Below are 21,677 nucleotides of genomic sequence, written 5' to 3'. Positions count from 1 at the left end.
ATGGAGTGGAAAACTTGATACTTTTGGTACTACTACAAAACAGTAAGGCTGATAAAACCAACCGAACAAGTTGAACAGTTGATTGATTCTTTAAATTTGGTTTGAAAATTTAACGACTTTTAAAAATATGTTGTTCGGATTTGGTTTGTTACCAAGACAGCGATTTCAAACGTGTTTCAATAACGTGTTTCAATCAAACCAGTAACAAAACGAACGAGTTTTTTTTTTATCAACATTGTATATATCAGCGGGGTAGTGGTTGGGTATATATCAGCGGGGTAGTTGTGGGGTATATATCAGCGGGATAGTGGTGGGGTTAGTGGAGGATGTTGGAGTTAGCATAAGAGATTCAGAACCTATTCATAACCATGGCCCCAAATGCCCACCCATTATGAGACTCAAACCCTGGTCACTTCTGGGGAGGAACATGAGCAACCAAATTCACCAAGTGGTTCTCAAACCAAACGAGTTGGACAGTTGATTTTAGTGATGTACTTTGAGCAAGTATGAAGAAGGAGACATACCCAGTGGTGGTTCTGCAGATGCCCAAGTTTTGAGAGTACTTCTCAAAGGTTTAATTTTTCACCGAGTGAGTATCCTGCAATAAGTGGGACCCGTGAGTGGTGTGGCTGCGCTAGTTCCGTCCGGATGTTTGGGTTACGCAGTCGGATCTGGTCTATATAATGGCTTGACTGTAGAGCTGTTGATCCATTAAATTTATAAAAAAAAAAGAGTATGAAGAAAGAGAGAGGGGTGTCTGTAATTTGATTCATTCATCCATACCATACGTATTTGATTGAAAGATTTTTTTTTGAACAGTGATTGAAAGATTCGTTAGCGGGAATATGGCGGACAGTTGTTTGGGTCCCCCGCTTTGGAAGTCCCTCCAGCTTCCATTTGTCAACAGCTCTCTCTCTCCTTTCCGATCCCTCCCCATGGCTTCCTCCCGGCCCTCGCTTCACCCCTGCCACTGCTCCTCCTCAAACCCTAACCCAAGTCAACCATCCTTGCTCGTCTTCTCAGGTCTCTTCTCTTCTCTCTATATCTCTACATTTCTAAATGAAGTTTTTTGTGTGCAAGATTCGTTTTTTTTTTTTTTTCTGGGTCAGCAAGATTCATGTTGTTTTGCAGGTCAGAGAGTGAAAAACCAAAATGTAATTGAAAAAGCCATTTACTGTTGGGAAAAACCAAAACGAAATTGAAAACATCATTGCTGAAGTATAGATTAATTAGCCTAATGTGAGCTTGGATATGCTCTGATGTGGGGAATTGCCTAGAGGGTGACTTTTGAGAGACATCCATCTGCTATGTAGCATGGATATGGACACGGACACGGCCTGAGACACGGATATGCATACGGGACAAGAAAATTCTTAAAAAATAGGGACACGGACACGACATGGATACATCAATTCTTATTAAAATAAGTTGTGTTTTTTATGCAAACAGACACTGTAACCACTAAAACATCTAGGTTAGGATTCCTATCGGATGCATTATGGACCAATGGTGTATGCTTATGAACATGCATGTGCTTTACATTATTTTGACCCGGTACTTTTGAAGTTATAAGTATTGTACCCTGAAAAAGCTTTTAAAGTTAAAGCATCCAACTCAAAACTATTTGGTAACGGGGGGAGAGGCTACCCATGCTCATATACTAGTTTTTGGAGGAGATAATTAACCGATGTGGTACAAACTCCAACAAAAGTTATATAAAAATCACCTTGCCGTGTCCTCAGTGTGTCTCTCAGCTTGTCCCCGGTGGGTCCCACATAAAAGTATTGTAATTTAATGGACACGCCACTTGGCATGTCCCATACCTGTCCCCATGTGAGGTGTATCCCTAGAGTGTCCAACATGAATACGACAATTTCTAGTTGTGTTGGTGCTTCATAATCCATCTTTATTTGAATTTGAATCTCCATTAAGTTATTTAATGGGTGTAAGATTCTTAGAAGTTAGAACAACTACGGTGACGAGTTTTGTACCAAAGATCATTGTGAGAAAATTTTGCGTAGTCATCGAAACAACCATTTCTTACTATGGCAACTTACTTCAGATTTAGTGGTGTATGTTAAGGAATACAATCCCGCATTACTTGGGAAAGGAATGGTGATCACTTAATATGATGTTGGGACCTCTCACCTCATAGCTTAAGCTTCTGGGTTGGATATAGAGTTTCCACAGTCTATATTTTGTTTTTTGAAGTTCAAGAAGCACTTTATTTGTCAAGATTGAAACTCTCCGGGTTATTTTAATTGATAAAAAGTTGTATAGTTTTCATTCGTTCATAGGTCCTCTATTAATGAAGACCATCACAAATTTCTGTTGTCTGATTTTACTACCCTTCATATTTGATAATTTGACAAAACGTTGAGGACTTGAGGGTTTTTTCTTGAACCAATCATCTGACTTCAGACTCGGGCTTGGTAACTAGGAATCTCTGATTATATGGTGCTTGTAGAGGAAGCCCCAGTTCCCCTGTTGGCAGTGTTAGATAGCTTGATATACATAGTAGGGCTATTTCCTAACAAATTAAGCTTGTGAGTACAATTGGTAACTTAACAAGGTATCAAAGCTCAGGTTGGGAGAGATTTTGGTTTCAAGTCTGTTTATTTGCATTTGTTCCTAGTTTCCATTATCCCCCCCTCTTGCATTCTATCACAATTGGTATGGATGTTTGCATCTCCACGTGCAAGATAAGGTTGCACGTGAGGGAGGGTGTTAGATAGCTTGATATACATTGATGGGCCCATTTCTTAACAGCGTAAGCTTTTGGGACAATTGGTAACTTAATAGGCAGATGAGGCTGCTCTCTCTCTCTCTCTCTCTCTCTCTCTCTCTCTCTCGCTCACTCAAGTGTATGTTACCGATCTGTAGTGTCTGCGGTTGATTTGGGGAAAAAAGTGGGATTCTCTGGTGCTCCAAAGTCCAAATATTCTCTCTTTTTCCCCCTACGGTCCTACCTAACCAACACACTGCCCCCTCCCTTCCTTCCCTATGAGTAGGTTCCCCGGTACAATATGAAACATTTCATCTCTATTGTGAAGGCCTGGATAATCAACAAATAAAAATTTGACAGACCTTGCTGAACCCAGGAAATCTTTTGCACTCATTAGCTTCATCTATTTGAATATGGGAAGAGGAAGGTGGCTAGGTGAGTTGGTGATACTGTTGATTGTTCTCCACTTCCAAACTAGCATAGCTCTAACTTCACATAGCCATAACAAGTCCCTGATTTCATCAATTTTTCTATTCGTTTGTTGGTAAAAACAAGAACTTTTGAACGTTGGGTTTATGGTTTTAGTGCTTTTTGGTTATGGTGTTAAGTTCGTTGCATTCTTTTTCCTGTTGCTTTTTTGTGAAGATCTATGATGCTTTGAGATTTATCCAGTAGTTGGATAGTGCAACAGGCGGAACTGCCTTTAATGGTGTTGTTGAAGAGCTCAAAAAGTTAACTACTCGGGTTGCACATGTTCTCCCTGTTTCTGATGATGGAGGAAGCACTGCTGAGATTGTTCGTGTGCTTGGTAAGTTTCCACAAGTACATGGCCTCGTGTTGTTTTCTGTTTGTCCATATTGTGGTGGCCCCGACATTCAAACGGATACCATCCAGTAGCAATAGAGCATATGGGAAGTGCTAGATGAAAACTGGACCTAGCAGTTGAGGTTTCTTTAGTATCACAACATTCTGATAGCAGTATGTTTAGTTTACCGCACTTGGAGAGGGTGTTTGCTTTGTATTTACTTTGTGATTATTATGCTGAGACAATGAGTTTAAGTATGATTTGTTCAGCTTGATAGCACAGTGCAGGATTTCTTATCTCAAAAGTTCGGAAACCACGTTAGAGTTGTCTCCATGTATGAATATATGAACCCCATTTTAGTTGCATTAATATGCTCTGTGTTCTAAAATTGACATACATTAAGTATCTGTTTAGCCAGGATGTCGGGAGATAACTGGATGGGTATGTTTCAGGTGGTCCGGCTGTTGGAGACATAAGGTCAAGATGTTTGAGATTGTCTGACCAGAGCACAGCTGAGGCGCTTGCTGTGCGAAGGTTGCTTGGTCATCGCTTACCTCTTGATGCACAAGAAGCCAAATCAGAATGGTAGGATCACATCTCTTGCTTAGATCTTCTTTTAGATGACCCGTTTCCGGCATCATTTTCTATAATATGTGGTATATTGTTTTGGATACAGCACTGGTATCATATGGACTGTCACCATGCTTCTGGTTTTGGAATGTCTGAAGCAAAATCCAGTTGTGCTTACTCATCGTGCCTAGTTTTACCATAGTTCACATATTATCTTCCGACGTATTAAAGATAAATATCCTGCTAAGGTTGATTGACATCATCTCTTAGCATAGAGCAATTTCCTTAGCCTCTGTTTCTCTACATGATTTCGGTAGTCATTAGAATATAGAGATTGAACCAAATCTGTCTGTCTGTCTCTCTCTCTCTCTCTCTCTCTCTCTCTCTCTCTCTATGTATGTACCTAAAATATCTCGTGTTTTTGCCAGCAGATTCAGAATCACTGTCATTTGTCACTATCCATGCCCCTATATGAAGTTATAGTCTCCTTGTTTGGAGAAAAGAGCAAAGCAAGTACTTGTATGTCCTATTTATTCAGCGTAGCTGTATCTGAGATTCTTAAGTATTACATGTGCATACTAAAGTATGTAGCTGCGAATGTGATTTTGATGGTGACATACTTCTAGGCTTACTATTATCCATATTTTCCCCATTTCATGACTAATGGAGTATGGTACTTATCGTCAATGAGTAAAGAGTTTTACATTTGGATGTAAAAAATATAGCAGCTATATGGTTTCCTTTCTGCTTTGACTATTAACAGCTAGTGGTTGTATGTTTTGTTGTATTCTACTGCTAAAGAAATGGACAAAGGGGTTTAAGACGATTGCACCTCATTTTAAATAATGGAAATAATGGGCCAAGGTGTAACGTTTTTCAACCAAGACATGATTTGTCAAACTATTTTAGCTCAAGGTAGACAGTCATTAAAATTCTTTTCCACAGGTATGCTATAGTGGAAGGCGAACATTTTCTGTGGAACGGTGTTTCGAAACCCTACAGGGAAACTATTCGAGCCTTTTTGGCTTACTTTCAGAATCAGGTTTGCTGGTATCACCAATTGTTAACTATTTGGATGCATCATATCTTGTCATTTTATTTAATGTTTTCTCATTTAGTAACTCATACTAACCTCCTGTGAGGTTTGAATTAAGTTAGATTATCCTCTGAAGTCCTGGAAATTACTTCTTACACCAGTCCCTTGATAGTTTGTCTTTTCAATTCATAATGTACTAAAAGTAAATGTTGCAGCACACTATTCTCAACCCCCTGAACTTTCAACTAAAGTGAGAATATGGATGGCTTCAGCAAAATTAATAAGAGGTCAAAATGTACTTTGCCCTTTATTTATTTCTAGAAGGTTCCAGACATCCTGTAAAATACTTGCTTTGCACCTCATTATCCAAACATTTAAAATCTAACCTATACATTGACCTAGCGTGCCAATATTCTGTTTCTTCATCTCATCATCTGGACATACTACGGTGTTTGGGTAGGCTGCCTTTGCCAAGCACACTTCCAAATTTTAGTTTCGGAATCTAACTGAAGGGCCTTCTGATGTTTGGTTGGACTTTGTGTGTAGATTCTTCTCGCTATCTTCTATAAGTCCCAAATCTTGGCTGCCTGATTTCTTGTGGATGCATTTTTTCTTGCGATTTTAGTAGTTTAGTTCTTGTCTTGTGATTCGTAGTTGTAGTGTTAAATGGCTTGGGATTCTTTGTCCTTCTGATACCCCTGTTGTAATTTTAGGACTGTTGTACTACACCCTTCTGAAGCTTTAGCTGCTATTATGGTTGCAATGTGATTCTCTTTTCTTCCTCTCTTCTATCTTAGGGTAATAAGAGCGTGACTTCTTCACTCCTTTTTTAATTCTGCTTTTTTCATCTGTACTTCCATCCTGTTACTCTTGTTATTAGCTCTTCTGAACCAGTTGGATAAGTGCATGACATGGGAAGCCATCAAAATTTCTGTGTGCAGATCCTTCGTCGTTCCAATGAATCATTTTGTTTCAGCAATGGAAGGTACTTATTTCCTTCTCTGTTTGATTATGAGATTCCATTTGCTGCACTTGAACCAATTTTTACAACTTCTAGGAATTATGTTTAACTACTTTTCAGTTATGAGTAGAAGTATTGTTCCCATTGCCTAATTTAGATTAGTATAAGTTTTCCATAGGAAACTGACTTTGAAGCATGGATTCGGGGTGGATATGTTCACATGAGACAATAATTCTAAAAAAATGTGGACACAGACATGGTGAGGGACACCATCGGAAAAAGATCTATATATATGTGTGTATATTTAGTTATTCATATGTATTCAACAAATACAGTACTAAATATACCCAAAACTGATATTATAATTTGCAATTCTTACCTTTTACTATTTGAAAATTGTAATTAAGAGTCTAAGACGAAGGCTATTAGAAGATTATATACTTTTGAGTTTGTGAGTGAGGGTAACTTAGTCTTGTGTGTCTTGTACTCACACTCTATATATATCATTAATATTTTTGTCAGGGTCAATTAACACTCTTAACACTACTTTTATTTGCAAATTTTTACCCTTTGTGTTTTGAATTTTATACTCTAGGTTATGAAATAAAGTGTTATTTTTCTAAGATGGTCCTTACATTATCCCATGCCATGTAACTTGAGAGACATGTGTCCCTGATGTGTCTCCTGCTTAAAAAACTGTCCAAGTAATTGGATACACCATGTGGTGTCCCATATCTGTCTCTGACAAGTCCAACACTGATAAGCAACTAGATAGGTGTGTTGGTGCTTCATGGAGGAATACTAGATAGGTGTGTTGGTGCTTCATGGAGGAATTCTATCTTTGAGGTGTTATTTTAAAATTTTGTACAATAATTTCTGTATTGGAAAATAAAAAGTTGATTTATTATTAATAAGCACGTCTAAGGAAGTTGATATAATTGTCTTTAAATCAAAGTAGTAAACTCCTGATAGTTGCTTACTGTACGACGTATGGTCGCTTGTTGCATTATTTGGTGGTTATGGGAGGCTGAACGGAGTGGGATTTTCTGTGGTGCAAAGAGACCATGTCTTCCAGTTGGGGTTTATACTTGATGGAATCAAAAAGTTCTGCAATATGTCACTGGAATATGCCCCCATAAGAACCGTAAGAAAGTTGATAAAACTGCTTTTAATTGTTTTTGTAGGGAGGAATAGATGGGAGGTTGGGGATCGCAAGATGTAAGAATACTTATAGGTGTCTAAAGGGAAGGGCGAGTTTTGATGTACTTTTGTGATGCAATAAAATTGAGGGTTTTTGTGTCATTATAGCATCCTGCCGTCCTCTAGTGTTAGTAGGGTCCCTGAGTCTATAAATAGTGAAAAGGTCTCTTATGTTGCTAGTTTTTATCATCTTGAATAAAATATATTAGAGCTTAGTTTTTTTGTATTCCTTTTGGGGATTTTCTCTCTCTTAAGTTTTAACCAATCGATGTTACTCGGCTCACAACCCCAGTGAACTCCCGTTTCCAGAATTTCTAGTATTGTTCCTGAATTCCGTTAATACGGCAGGAAGCAAACGTGATTCTGGGGATTGTTTGAAGAATTTCTAGAAAAACATTAAACTGTTGAACTTATCCAAATATAGCCTCAGGGTTTCCTAGGTGAGCAGGACTTGTCCTACCAGGCTGTGGCTACCACATCATGGCATCACACTGATATATGACCTCGGTTTCTTTTTTCTTTGAAGCATGCATTTCAGAAAGGTGGTTGTAATTTGGTATGACCTAAAGGTAATGTCAGGTCCAACTGAAACTTACAAAAGCTTTTTATAAGAAAGTCAAAGATGGGTTTTAGTTTTTACTTATGGAAGATGGGGAAATTTTAAATAGTGGTGGAAAGAATTTTAGGCTCTCACCGTGGTCACCATGAGACATTGCCAAAATGCTCGCTGGTTACATTTTAATGATCCCCAAACCAATGCCAATTAATGCATTCTCATAAATAACTCTTATAAGTTCAGCTGAAAGTAAAAATATTAAGCAATAAACACCAGCATAGAGGTTCCTTAATAACCGTCAGAGCTTGTCCCACATTGGTCAATTATTACCTCAAAAAGTAGTATATGGGCGACCTCCCATTCATTGCCTTTGGTTTTGAGTAGGATGCTTTAACATGGTATCAGATCTAGGCTTTTGGACAAGACTCTCTTGATTGATGACCCCGCTGTTTGTCCCTTAAGTGCACCTGATCTCATTATGATTCCTATGTTATAGATCCTTTGTTTAGCTCTCTACGTCCGAGGAAGGGGATGCACATGCGGGGAAATGTTAGAGCTTGTTATGCATTGGCTAACTATCACTTCCTAAACTAGTATATGGACCTTGGAGGCCTCTCTTTTCACTGCCAATTGTTTTGAGTTGGATGCTTTAGCAATAGCTATATACGATTTACAGCCTTTGATATTTCTGATTTCAGTTGATTCCTGGTGTGTTCGTCGTACCTAAAAATCTTGTACTCTTACTCATGTTGCTGCTAGAGCTACAATTGTCGTTAATATACCATGCCCTGCGATGCTTACCTATATAGGCTTTCCTTGGTCCTTTTTTGAATGCTTTCAATCAGCTATTCCACCATCCTTTATAGTGTTTTGCTTTTACAATGTCAACTGATCTTCTGTAGATAAGCTATTGGTATTTATATGGTGAGTAGTTATGTTATTTTCTGCTGGTGCCTTGTCATCTTTCATTCGAACCTTTACTGAGTTTGACTCAAAAGAGGTTCTGGGTGTATGTATTTGTTTTCTTTTCTTGTTAATTGTTTTCTGCTGTTGTTTAGTGTCCTTGTTAGTTATGGCTCCTATTTATGATAAGAATATTTCATTGTCAAGTTGACTGGGATGTTGTGGTTGCCGTAAACTAACACCTATACATTTGCAGCATTGGAAATTTTTTCTTTGCAGGAGCACGCATATTCTTTCAGTCTTTAGATGCTGCAATATTTTTGTTTTCACGCGTTTCAGATATTCCTGCTGAAAGTGTGGTCCTCCCGGTGATATCCACCAATGACAGGCTTACGCTGGGCTGTGAATTGTGGGTACGATTATCCACTTTTTTTCTGGATCTTAATCTTAGAGATATGTGCATATTTCCTCTCATAATGTATGGCTTACAGCCTGATATAGAGGTTCTTATTTGAGACCTTGGTTCGGGATTTAAAACAAGTAGTTTGAGCTTGACTTGGTAAGAGTTCCCCTGACCTCATAATCACCCAAATAAAGGAGCTTGAATTGGATTTTGAGGTTGCCTGTGACTGAGCCGCATGTGTTTGGCTCAGAAAGGCTTACCAGCCTTGGGGAACTGACATGATTTTCAACCAAAAACTTTGAAGGTATTGAATCTTTAATAGTCATGAAAATGTAAACATAAAATCGGTCGTAAGATTCACAACCAACCGTATTTCTTTATTCTCGTCCAAAAGTACATTTAGGTCGAAGGAGATTTTTGCAATTGAGCTACTTCACCTCATGCAATAGAAATATAGAAGAGGCATTTGATTGCAGTGAATTGTGATATGATATGCATGTTTTTACAAATTTAACCATGTCCCAAAATGTGAGTCATCAAATACGATATTAACATGCGTGCCATTTCGATTTTTAGTGGAAGCCTACAACCTTAATGGGATATTTTGTTACGTGGACTCGGGCATGAATATCGGTGCGGGATTGTGTCTAATTATCAGGTTCCTCGAATTTTCATTTCTAGGATACTGGGACACACTGGATAATTAAATATGTTTCGATATAATTCCTTTTTGGCAGCTTAAAAGGTGTTTACTAGTTGTCTTAGATCTTTATTCATATTTTCCTGAAATTATAAAATATGCTTTCTAAGTTTGTTGGAAAGAATTGAATGAAATGCAAGCCATGGTGCCACCTGCAAAAAGAGGACAGCATACATGTGACAAGAGTTCTTTTGATTTTTTTTTAGGAGGGGAGGTTTGGGGGAGAGAGAAGGGGTAGCATACATGATGGGACAGTGAGAGGTCATGAAAGAAGGGAAACCGCAAATGAAAAAGTGGTAGATATGCTATATCAGCTCAACTTGGCATGAGCGGAAGTCCCGAGTTCAGTATTTAATTTAGGACGAGACATTATGTAAATGCTGCTAGCTTATGAGAAAACAAAATGATAAAGAGGTTTTTCACGTGTATGTTTGTGTTTTGCTTGAGTCTTAACAGATAATGGTGCACGTTTGGATCCTTTCCTCTTATCTTTTTTTTTTTTCATTCTTGCTAAGTTTTTCTTCTATATATGCTATGAACTATGAAGTAAAGACTGTAAAGTTATAAACAATACTACCTTCTTCTTCTTTTTTTTCCCTCCCCCAATAAAATGTCTGAATGCTGCAGCTAACGTGTTCAATATGGACAGAAACTATCTACATTAGCTACAAGCCTGTCCTATATAGTTTTGACCTATCCTTGGCTAGTTTGAGTGGGAGTTTTACTTAGTTATCTTTACAATTCACATTCTCTTTACAATTGACATTTTCTTTGGTGTAACTATCTACAGGATGGTACCGTCATACGAGGTCAGAATGAAATATCTCATCCATCCAACGGATCCATGGAACCTATAAATAAGGTACCTCTATTATCACATGATGATGTAGTGTGCACCATTTTTTTCATGCTAATACCATTATGTTGCGAGCTCACATTTCTTGGTAGATTGCAAAATTGTAGAAACATTATAGCTAAGAATACTTGCGGATGAGAAATTAAGCTCACCTTGCTGCATACTCATACTGGATGCATCCATATATACGTTGGTGTGGGCGCTAGTTAGAGGGTTGGATGTGGGAATATAATGATGATAGATCCAAATCAAGCTCCTGCTGCTAACTCATTCTTACTACGGGCGGTACACCTGTAAAATGCCTCATAAAAAATTCAATTACATGACTTCCTGCAACAGTACAACTACTGAGCTGGCATAAATTGTCGTTGCAGGGATCAAAGAATGAAAAGCACTCCCTAGGCAATTGCTTTTGAAGACTTTAGAAACACCGTAATATAGCAAGGGCTATTTTGGTTGTGAAAGTCTTCAAGAGTTGACTAATCTTAGTTCCTCTTGTTGTGGTGGTGCATGCCAGTAATCATGATGGATTGTATGGCAGCGATTAAATTCATTGGAATCGGTTTTCTATGCCTTAAGAAGTTAGAATAACTTATTGAGTAATTTGGAAGTAAGGGCTGAAATCCAAATTCTTCCTCTATAAACTTCAGCCATGGTAAGCTGGATCATATGATATTCCCCAGAATTATCACTTGTTGAGTAATTTGAAACCAAGGGATGTATACAGACCTCATTGGTTGGAATTTTTTTTTTCTTTTCACTGTTTCAATTTTCAGCATATCTGTATTCCACTTTTCTTATTAATTTAACTACTGACTTTCATCTGTAGGTAAGCTCTTCAACTCCAGCACTTCCTTCAAGAATAAAGCGGGTGTTCTACATGTCAAGCGAGGGCAGCAATCTATTGCACGAGGTGAATAGTACATCACGTGCTTGTTGGCTGTACCATTTATAGAACAGACGTTTTGTATCGGTATTATCATCCTATCGTGACGTGAATTGTACATCACATGCTTGTTGGGTGTACCATCAACAGTACAACATGCAAGTGCATGGGTACTACCGCTTGTCAAACAAGAAATACACTTGTATACATGTCTCAGTCAGTATTCTGCTACAAACGCCCATGTTTTTGAAGCCACTATTGTCAATTTCGCAGTCTTGCAATTGAGAACTAAAAAGCAAAGACAAGTTTTGCAAAATTTTAGTTTGGTGCCATTCAGATGCCCTATGACTTGCAAATGATATTATTGTTGCATTTCCTTTTGGATGATTGGCATATCAATAACATGATCGGTATTTATCAGCTCCAAGTCTCCACTTTTATATTGGATATGAGTTCCATGAAAGTTAGATGTTAAAGTTCAAAGTTATCATCTTTTTCCCCTTTCTCTGACAAAGTATGTCATAATTTTACAGCCCATAATGCTTAACCTTTTCTTTCAAATAATAAGCAATGAAATATCTCTCACTGTGATGGTTTTCATTTACCATTGAAATTTATTTTTACTTTGTGCTTTTCGTTTTTATTAAATCTTGATACACAGAGTTGCCAATAAAATATGTACATATGTGTGAATGAATTTCGACATACATTTCTATCAATCACTAGTGTGACAAACACAAGTCCGCTGCAAACACAAGTCCACTGCAACCAGCAAGATAAGGCAACTCATACTCCCATTCCTCTAGTTCTGATGTATATAGTGAGCAAAAAGACTCCTGTATTTGTTATGATGGCCTCAGTCCAGGCAACTGGAGTTTGACGAACCAACAATGGCTAGTGGCGTGGTAAATTTTTCCTTAAAGATGGTTGTCCTTTGTTTCACGTTTGTCAGCTTTTTGTTGGACATACTTTACGTACTCCTTATTTTCTTTGGAGTTCATGTTCAGAAATTAAGACTTTTATTCCCCGCGGGTAAAAGCTATAGTGCTATGCTACTGCACTGTTCCTTACCATGCTATTTAGTTGGCATATTCTGCTAATGCATGGATATAAAATTACGTGTTAGTACATCTGTGATTCCTTTTATCTGCTGTTCTAAATAACCTCTGTGGCTTCTGTTGAATAGGTTTTTCCCAGTGTAAACCCCACTGTCCTGGACCAGTTGAGCACTGTTGACAGCGTCATTTATGCAATGGGGTCCCTTTTTACTTCAATCTGCCCATCGCTGGTAACACTACGAACCTAATAGTTCCTTTACCAATTTATCAACTCAGTATGCCCGGCAAAAATGCTTGGGAGTCCTTAATAAAAGAGGGATTTCCCTATTTTTTCTGGGTTCATATTATATTGCCACTGATTTTGTTTGGCATAACTGATCTGATTTAAGAACCTAAAATTTGAAAATAACCATGATCATGGATCTCATTTTCCTGCCTTATTTTGATCCCTTAATGGTTATTGTCCTCTATCTTTTGTTTTCTGCTTGCTACCAAACAGTTTATAATTACTGGTTTGTTATTTATGAGAAGGAAATTGATTTTTGCGCTCCACTTTTTACTGATGGCGCTCCACTTTTAACGTGAAGTTACTAGTAACTTCATGAACAAAGTGGAGCGCGAATATCAAAATCCTTATGAGAAACCCAGAAAAACTCTTAACGGTACTTTATTTTATCCTTTTAAACTATGCTCAATGCTTAGGTTTTACTTGGCATGGGGGAGAGTATCTCGTCACGGTCTTGCCCAAAGGTAATCTTCTACCATGTTTTTAGGTATGTGCTGTTTTAGTGGAAAAGATCTGTTTGATTTGCTGTAGACTTATCTATTAGTTCTTGAACATGAAGAAGCTAACTCCTTCATGATTGATTTTTCTGACAATTTTGAGGCCCTTACTTTGATACTTGGACAGCACTAATTATTTCACAAGGTTGTAGCTACAAACACCTGAAATGGCTGTAAAAATGCTGGCTTGTCGACGTTGTGGTGTTCTCTTTATGAATTTACTTCAATTGTAGGTACTTCTGTTGAATGGTACGGATGACAGAGAGACCTGTGGCTTTTCTGCTTCTTGCTTTGTAACTGCTATTACAGATGCTTTAAATCGTACTTATGGAGGGCCTCATAATTGTCTTAAAAACCAGGTAAATAGTTAGATTGACGTAGTTAATAACCCTTTTTGTGTCAGGTACAATTAAGTTGATGATGTGGAAACAAAGGCAACTTGCATTTGTTTTTGTACTTTCGTTGAAGTTTACTTGTTAACTTATAAACAGGTAAAGTTGCAGCGTTTATTAGCAATGGTTTTGTTGATTGAGCTCTTTGGTTACTGACTCATCTATATTAAGAATTTGATACTGGATTTTCAGAGGAGGGAAAAAAGAAACAACAAAATATTCGAAGCAAAAGGGATGAGTTCACCACTCGTATGGAACCCATGAAAGAGATGCAGAGTGAACTCGCCCTATTGGAAATCCAGTAAAACACAAGATGAAACTATCCTCCTCAATAAGCCAAAGGCTGTTACCTGGGAGCACGGACACTTCAGAGAAGGTTACGTGTCTGTCCGACAAGCGTCGGACACCGACACTTCTCAGACAGTGTCCAATACTCTTTTTTGTGTCCATATTTAAGATGCAAAAATCTTAATTTCGACACATGTCTGGCACTTTTTTTGCAACGTGTCCAACACTTGTTAGGGGTCCATGACTAAGAAACGAATGATCTAGTACGCGATCGACACTCCTTAGAAACTTGTGAATGAGTGAAATATTAGAAATTGAATTATAACTTTCTTATACAAGTTGGAAAATATCATCACATTGTACAAATTACATGCTACGTAAACTCATATGAGATAAAGCATATGATTTAATAAGTAAAGCACTATCATGAGTAGCATTTGGTAGCTATGCTCATGCTTCTATTTATTTTTATGGATTTCTGGAGTCCCGTGAGTCGGTGACCATGTAGATTCTTCATACCTTAATGTATCATATGAATTTTTTAACTTGGGAATTAAACTTATGTGAATGTATAGGCATAACCATAAATTTGTATTTACTTAACTCAACGTATCCATAATGTGTCTGTGTCTTACTTTTTAAAGAAATCACGTATTTCCGTGTTGATATCGTCTCATATCCGTGCCTCTTAGGCTGTTACACTCCAAATTCATTCTATCAAAGTTCATTGATGATCAAAAGATATACATGACTTGTCTTGGAACATCCCTCCAAGCATAGGTAGGAGAAACTTACATTGTCAAGACTAGTAGTTAATGAAAACAAAGACTTCGAACTAAAAAAATGACCGAAATACTTGTAAATTCAGCTGAAGAGTTTCCAAGGACACTATTGAAAAGGGGAAAAAAAGAAAGAAAGCAAAAGGAATCCTAAAGGCACCTCTTAGAAATGTGCTGGCAGCTTTGACTCCCTTCACGAAAATATTCCATTTCTTCCACCAGAAAACTTGAAATCGCAAGCTTTTTGGTAGAACTAGAAACATAGGTCCTACTGTTCACTGCATAGTTGGCGCGGTCAATGGCGCATAAAACTTACTTGTTGGCTTACACCATCAACAGTCATTTTAGGCTCCCTATAACCATTCACCAAGGGGCCAAGGGCTTTGAGATAAGCTCTCATACTTGCATACCAAACCATTTAAAGTGGTGGTCAAGAAACATAAGTTCCTTCTTCGGGCAATCTCCATAATAGCAAATCAGGGACTCGAATTTTGAAAATCATTTGAAAAATGTGAGCAGCCTGGCTCTGATACCAATCGATAAACAGGAAAGATCGCCTTTTATGATTTGCTTCTACTTTGATACGCAACGACCATTATTAGCTAGATAATTATATCTAAAGCGGTTAGTTAAAACTACTTAATCTAATCTTTGTGATTAAGCAAGACCGGAGTTGAAAAGAATAACCAAGCAAGCATAACACAGATATTCATGAAAAACCACAAAGTGAGGAAAAATCACTGGAGGCACAAACGAGTAGCGGATACAGACAATTCTTCTACAACCAACTATATGAACTCTCCATCTTGGCTAAGATCCTTTCCATTGAATCCATGTGAACTTGCTTCCAGTGTTATCTTCTCTTAAATTTGAGTCCTCAAACCTTTGATCTCTTCACAGGAATCCTCCTAGATCAACCTCCAATGCCTTTGAACTGCATCAAAGGGCTTCTTGAGTTGTTGATTATGAAAAATCAAACTTGAGAGAAGCTATTTAGGCACATAGATCTCAAAATCTCATCAAATCTCTCAACAATTCAATCTATAGATCCCACGAGGTATTTCGCTCTTCAGAATTCTGTGGCTGCTTAGATTGTAGGTTATGAACGTGTGTCGTCCTAGTTATGGACAATTTGTAAAAAACATAGGTCGCTTGAGTGGTCCAACCGATTTCTTTGTTTTTAGGCTTTTTCAGTCTGCAGTGCCTTGACACAACACTGAGATATAGAGTATGTCGAAAGGTCGCTCGAGCGGCTAACTGCTTGCTTGAGCAGTCAACCAATGTACTCTGGATCAGCTTCTGAAACATTCCTGCCCGTACTCTGGTCTTCACTCCAACCTGGGAACTTCTGAACCTTGATACTGAACTTGTCTGGATTAGTGTCAAAGAACAAAAACTAACTTCTATGAAACTAGAATGGATTGTCATATACATTGAGAATGGATTGTCATATACATTGAAAATGGATGGCCAGCAATAAATATGGGGCTTATTTGGAAATAATACGACCAGTCTCTTTTACTTGTTTATATACAAAACACCATATATTTAAGTTATGAAAGTCATCGTTTTGTGGGACTTATGTATTTGTAGAAACTTCTTTTGTATTTATACTGTCGTCGTTTTCCCATGCAGCCAAGTCAATACATCAACACGCTTTTGGTCCCCAAAGATGGTCGCATTCCAGTAGACGTTGACCGCTTGGCTGCTCAAGGAATCTTTCACGTAGTATGTATACTTTTTACCATCTCTTAGAATATCTGATGGAGAATATACCAACATGTGTTTGCCTGCTGTGAAGAAATGTAGCTTTTGATAGAGAAACATTACTTTATACAAACTTGTATGAATTGAGGTGTACGATGGGTTTCATAGTTCAGCCTTTTGATCCCAATGTAGAAGGGCATGAGATCGCAATCGCAACAGGGGCAAATAAAATCCACGTTTTTTTAGTTGTGTTCATTACTCCATACAACCAAGTATATAGTATGAACTGACTGTAAAGTGTGATACAACGAAACAAGTTTTAAACAGTCTGAAAATTTTGTGCCTTGCAGAAAATATCTTTAAACAGTATGAGCTCAAAATATTTATCTGCCACACATATAGATGGAGTGTAAATGCCATAACTACTACTTTCACTTTAACAAGTACTTCAATCATTCATGTAGATGATGTTACAAGAACGACTTAGGTGTACTTTATGAGACTAAAATGCAATGTTTTCTCCCTTTTTAAATTTTGTTCTTAAGTCTTGTTGAAAGTTATAGTGGGTAGCTTGTGAATGAAAAGCTACTTTCACTTTTATGGGACAAAAAGTCAACCATTGCTATGACAACGAATTGCGTGTACCATAGCCACTCAAAGCACATTGCCATCAAGTAGTAGCAGACGTCTTCGTGTTCAAATACTTTGGGGAAATGTCAGGTGTCCCAACAGAGTATGGAGTGATAAAATAAATGTATCTCATGTTAATTTGTTAATCATGGTAGTTCCTATGCTGTTTATTTATGTGTGTTCATAGATAAATCATGTGAAGTGAATGGCTTAGACTTCTAGTTCTAGCTCTTCATTTTAGTACGGATGATAGGTCTCTTACTCTATTTGGTAATGAATGAAAAGGAAACTGGCAAAGCAGAAGCCCCAACTCCACCTGTGTTTTTCAGCAGTTTCTCAACCCCTCTGTTGGAGGAACTTCTTCCCTCGGTTTTTCATTAACTCTTGATTAAAACTACAATCGTTGAGGCAAAAGCCAACAGTATGTGCTTTCGGTATTAAGATCCGTGATTATGAACTTTCTTTAAGAGAATGGTTAGAGATCTAAATAATATAGCCCTTGGAGAAGAGTATTTCATATGTAGAAAGCCTTCAGGTGGTGGTCATGAAGTATCTCATCTGTGTCCTCCTATTCAATAAGTAGCTGCCTAATTTAATAGAATAGTATCTGTACATTGTAAATCAAACATTTTCCTTAACGTTGCATAATGTTGATGAAATACTTCCTTAGGGTGGTGATCATGAAGTAGCTCACTGGTGTCCTCCTTTTCGTTAAGTATCTGCCTAATTTAGTAGAGTAGTATGTGGACATTGTAAAATTAAGATTTTCCTTAACGTAGCATCATGCATGATGTTGGTGAAATTTTTTATTTTTTTTCTTTGTGCACAGCTAGACAAAGTGTCCTGATTTGTATCTTGCAGATAACTGTTGACTCCATTCATGACCCAAAAGTTGGTGTAATTTTCCACCCTGAATCACTAATTCAAGCCCTCGGTGATTTGCTATCCTGGGAAGATGCACTGTAATGCACGAGCACTAATGTTGCTGCCGGCATTTAATCACTCTTTGATCGCACAAATGAAAAGCAAGGATGATCTGACTGAAATCTTGGCTAGAGTAGGTCTTCCTTCTTTCTTTTGTTAATTAATACTACCTCTGTTCCACACAAAATGAGGACTTGAAAATAATACATCTTTTTCAAGAAAAAAACTCATTTTTTTTTCCATAAATTAAAAGAACTTATTGATATCTAGTAAATTGTTGAAAGAAAATTGAATTTTTCTTGATATTTTTTTTTAATTTTAACTCCTTGTTTGCAGACCGGACAAACATTTTGGAACAGAGGGAGTACTTGACTGCGATTAAATAGATCTACTGTTTTACTCTCCACAGGATTCTGCAAATCTACTTGTAACTGATGGTTAAAATCTGGCAATATTATCTCATGCTACAAGTTGGTTTGTCTCCCACCGTTTGGAATGCACATGTGGGCTATTTATGGCTCAAAGGAACTCATAGCAAAATCTGTCTACCGGAACTGCATCTGCTTGAGAAAGTATTGGAGGGGTAATTTCTATTGTGAGGCTTTTAACACTCAGCAATATTTTAGTGTAGATTCTTTTCCGTATATTTTTACTTCAGCCATTAAAACAAGAGGTGTGGATTCCCTCCTGTAGAATTACGAACGGGGAAAGCATGATTTGTAGGAAGTCTTGAACCTTGTTTGATAGGTAGATTACCACATGGTCTGTAAATTTGTGCTTGGAATTTTGTTTCTGCAAGCATTTGAAAGAACCATTTATATCTTCGCAAGCATGGTTTTCCTCAAGTACTTGGATTCTTTTCAACCCTATAAATAGTTGAAGTTTACTAGTCTCACTGATCACTTGTAATGGCATGAAATGCTGGAGGGCTTGCAATTTTCGGGTGGCTGGATTTTAAGAAGACGATTTCCCTTTATTCCATTAACAGTGGGGAAATGAACCTTACAGCATTAATGATTTTACCAACACCAGACTTGAGTACATATAGGTATTGGTTGACATCTTTTTCTTTTTCCTTTTGAAAGAGGTATTGGTTGATATCTGTAGCTATCATTTAGTAGGGTAGGAAGCTTCCATGGCAATTCCACACATACCTTCCTTAGCATCGATATCTCTCTGCATCCTCATGTATCCATCCTCGCCCCAGTGGGTTCCCCATGAGTTCTTTATCAACAATACTTCAACCCATTATCACTGATGTTTCCATAACCAACCACTGTAACGCCATGGTCCAAGCTGGTGCCACATTTTCCAGTGAACACACCACTCGAATAGAACTGGAAGTCACTGCCACTAGCATCGACGGTGACTGCAACTGGTTGGTTTGCTACTGCCATCACAAGCACCTCCTCACTGTTAGCTGGAACGTTTTCATAGCCGGTGATCTTAGTCACTGGTTCGTCTTCTATCTTGGCGTTGCAAGTTCCTTTTCCTCCAGAATGATAGTTGGCTTCCGTAGTGAGGCCATGTCGTTTTATGAATTCAAAGGCTTCATATGTGGAACCATCATCGCAGCTAGGGTTCCCGCTCCTATTGCAATCCACTATCTCCTGCACTGACAAGGTGAATAACTTGCCTGTTTTGATCTTTGTTATCCCTTCCACAGCATCAACTGCAGAGACTGTCCAACCCCCTATGCATTGTTTTCCATCATGTTAGCTCCACAGAATAGCAAAGAATCTAGGAGTCACGAAATACGTTATCTAGCTTATGGGACTTACCGCATGCTCCGTCCCCGACGGGACTAACTGCTACTTTCTCTCTCCAATCTATGCTCAAAGGCACCGCAGTGAAATTCATGTACCTGAAAGAGGTAGCCTGCAATGACTCTCTCTTAGAGAAGCACCTGTATGTACCATGTGATGCCTTGAACTCTTCATTAGTCAAGTCCGCAAATTCATTGACACTGAGTCTGTATGGCTTGTTCCCCGCAGTATTGAATGAGTCTATGTACTCAACATTAGCCTTAAATATTCCGTAACGCTTCTCCTTCTCCACGGCATCTTGATAACTACGCCCGTAACGCGCCATCCACTGTTCGTGCCTCTGTGTTAGTGATGTGTCGTGGATTGCACGCGATGTGGCTTGAGAACAGTGTACAAATAGTTGTTGGCACTTTGATGCCATATTTCGATAAATGCTTATGTTGGGATTTTTGGTCCCACAAAATGTAAAAGCACACCCGAAAATTACTAACTGCACCTAAAGTTTTACGTAGTTCGCCACCCGAATTGCCTACCTCCATGACCAAATGTAAGTTTTTAGTATATTGAAGGAACTGCAATGGCCGAAAATTACTACCTTTAGCTCAATATATTTGCTCTCAAGTCTCCACACATCCGTTGCCCCATTGTGCTAAATTATATACTAGAACACACAAGTGGGTCATTCCTTTTTTCTTCTCTCTCTCTCTCTCTCTGATGAGTATGATTGGCTCATTCTGGGGCAAGACTCCAATTGTTCTTTCATAAGGAGCCACCTTATTGGACTCCGATTTGCTTCACATTTGTTTTGTCCAAACTTTACCAATCAAAACCGAAGTTGAATAAGTTTTTAGTCACTTTATTTCTTTCATTAAACAAATGCAAGATGGAGTAGTTTTAATGAAACAGGAAGCAATAATAAAAAAAAATCCTCTCACTTAAAACAACATCGATTGAAGACGCATTCTTTGACGAAACAATATGAATAGCATTATAAGCCCATCCTATTGAATTGTTCTCTTTTCCATCACGTAATTTAAAATGTAGTAACTTTATTCAGGCATTCAGCCGCCAAAAATCTTTGAATTCGAATCAAGACGTTTTCCTTTTTCAAAAGGATAGAACTGAACAAACTACTTGGCTAGTGAATTCAAATCCGACTCTGACGGTGTAAACCTCAAAAGAGAACTTATTAGGATACAGAGGTAAACATCATGAAATATCTGACCAAACTTTCGTGATCGTGTGAATCAGTGAATGGTATTGCTAAACCACAATAAGAGGAAGAGAAAAATAGTAGTAACAAAATAGAAGCCTAGAAAACCAAAATGAATAAGCCTAAGTAAGAATTCGTTCTTTCTTTCCCTTGAGCCTTGAGGAATCCAAAACCCAAACATAGCCTGATAATGGAAAGAAACCGCCTGTACCTGAAATTTTTTCTTTCAGAACTTTCTGGGCAAATTTGAGCGACATTAAAACTATCTAGTTGCGGTAGAATCTGTCAGCGGGAGCAACTTGTCAGTGAAGGTTGAATAGTTTTGTCCTACCCAAATGGTCCACAAGCTCTGGGTTCCAATGTCTCTGATCTAGAGATACAATTGCAGATTCAGTCGTGCTCCTAGGCAAGGTAATAACTTGTTCAGTAGCTAATTAAAGCTAGAGATCCTAGAAGTAGTATAAAAACATTACTACATCAATGAAGATAAAAGAATAGATTCATCAACAGAACCACAAAAAGCGAGTAGACAACCA

At 38.0% G+C, this 21,677-nt stretch overlaps 1 protein-coding gene and 1 pseudogene across 4 annotated transcripts; one reads left to right on the top strand and one right to left on the bottom strand.

The window, feature by feature from the left end:
• Nucleotides 1-449: 449 nt before the first annotated feature.
• Nucleotides 450-19,007, top strand: LOC131312324 (uncharacterized protein YNL011C). Of its 4 annotated transcripts, XM_058340002.1 has the most exons (15): nucleotides 452-572; nucleotides 804-1,023; nucleotides 3,417-3,533; nucleotides 3,983-4,115; nucleotides 5,046-5,142; nucleotides 6,078-6,121; nucleotides 9,013-9,169; nucleotides 10,650-10,721; nucleotides 11,545-11,628; nucleotides 12,788-12,889; nucleotides 13,362-13,409; nucleotides 13,676-13,801; nucleotides 16,537-16,629; nucleotides 18,100-18,295; nucleotides 18,572-19,007. In XM_058340002.1, the coding sequence occupies exons 2-14, from the start codon at nucleotides 846-848 to the stop codon at nucleotides 18,202-18,204; spliced, it is 1,356 nt and encodes a 451-aa protein (XP_058195985.1). In that variant the 5' UTR covers nucleotides 452-572; nucleotides 804-845; the 3' UTR covers nucleotides 18,205-18,295; nucleotides 18,572-19,007. The 4 variants fall into 4 exon arrangements, with proteins under 4 accessions (XP_058195988.1, XP_058195985.1, XP_058195986.1 ...); XM_058340005.1 differs by lacking the exon at nucleotides 13,676-13,801 and having other exon boundaries at nucleotides 450-572; XM_058340003.1 differs by lacking the exon at nucleotides 452-572 and having other exon boundaries at nucleotides 751-1,023.
• On the bottom strand, nucleotides 18,636-20,637 carry LOC131312326 (senescence-specific cysteine protease SAG39-like; annotated as a pseudogene).
• Nucleotides 20,638-21,677: the final 1,040 nt, after the last annotated feature.

Source organism: Rhododendron vialii, chromosome 13a, assembly GCF_030253575.1.
Source record: "Rhododendron vialii isolate Sample 1 chromosome 13a, ASM3025357v1".
Lineage (NCBI taxonomy): Eukaryota > Viridiplantae > Streptophyta > Magnoliopsida > Ericales > Ericaceae > Rhododendron > Rhododendron vialii.
This window is presented reverse-complemented; position numbering and strand designations above follow the sequence as displayed.

Bases quoted from the DNA above. Each gene is read 5' to 3' on its own strand.
- LOC131312324 (XM_058340002.1), top strand. From the start codon at position 846: ATGGCGGACAGTTGTTTGGGTCCCCCGCTTTGGAAGTCCCTCCAGCTT. The intron at 6,122-9,012 runs GTACTTATTTCC...ATACATTTGCAG, and splicing joins TTTTGTTTCAGCAATGGAAG to CATTGGAAATTTTTTCTTTG. The intron at 13,410-13,675 runs GTAATCTTCTAC...CTTCAATTGTAG, and splicing joins CGTCACGGTCTTGCCCAAAG to GTACTTCTGTTGAATGGTAC.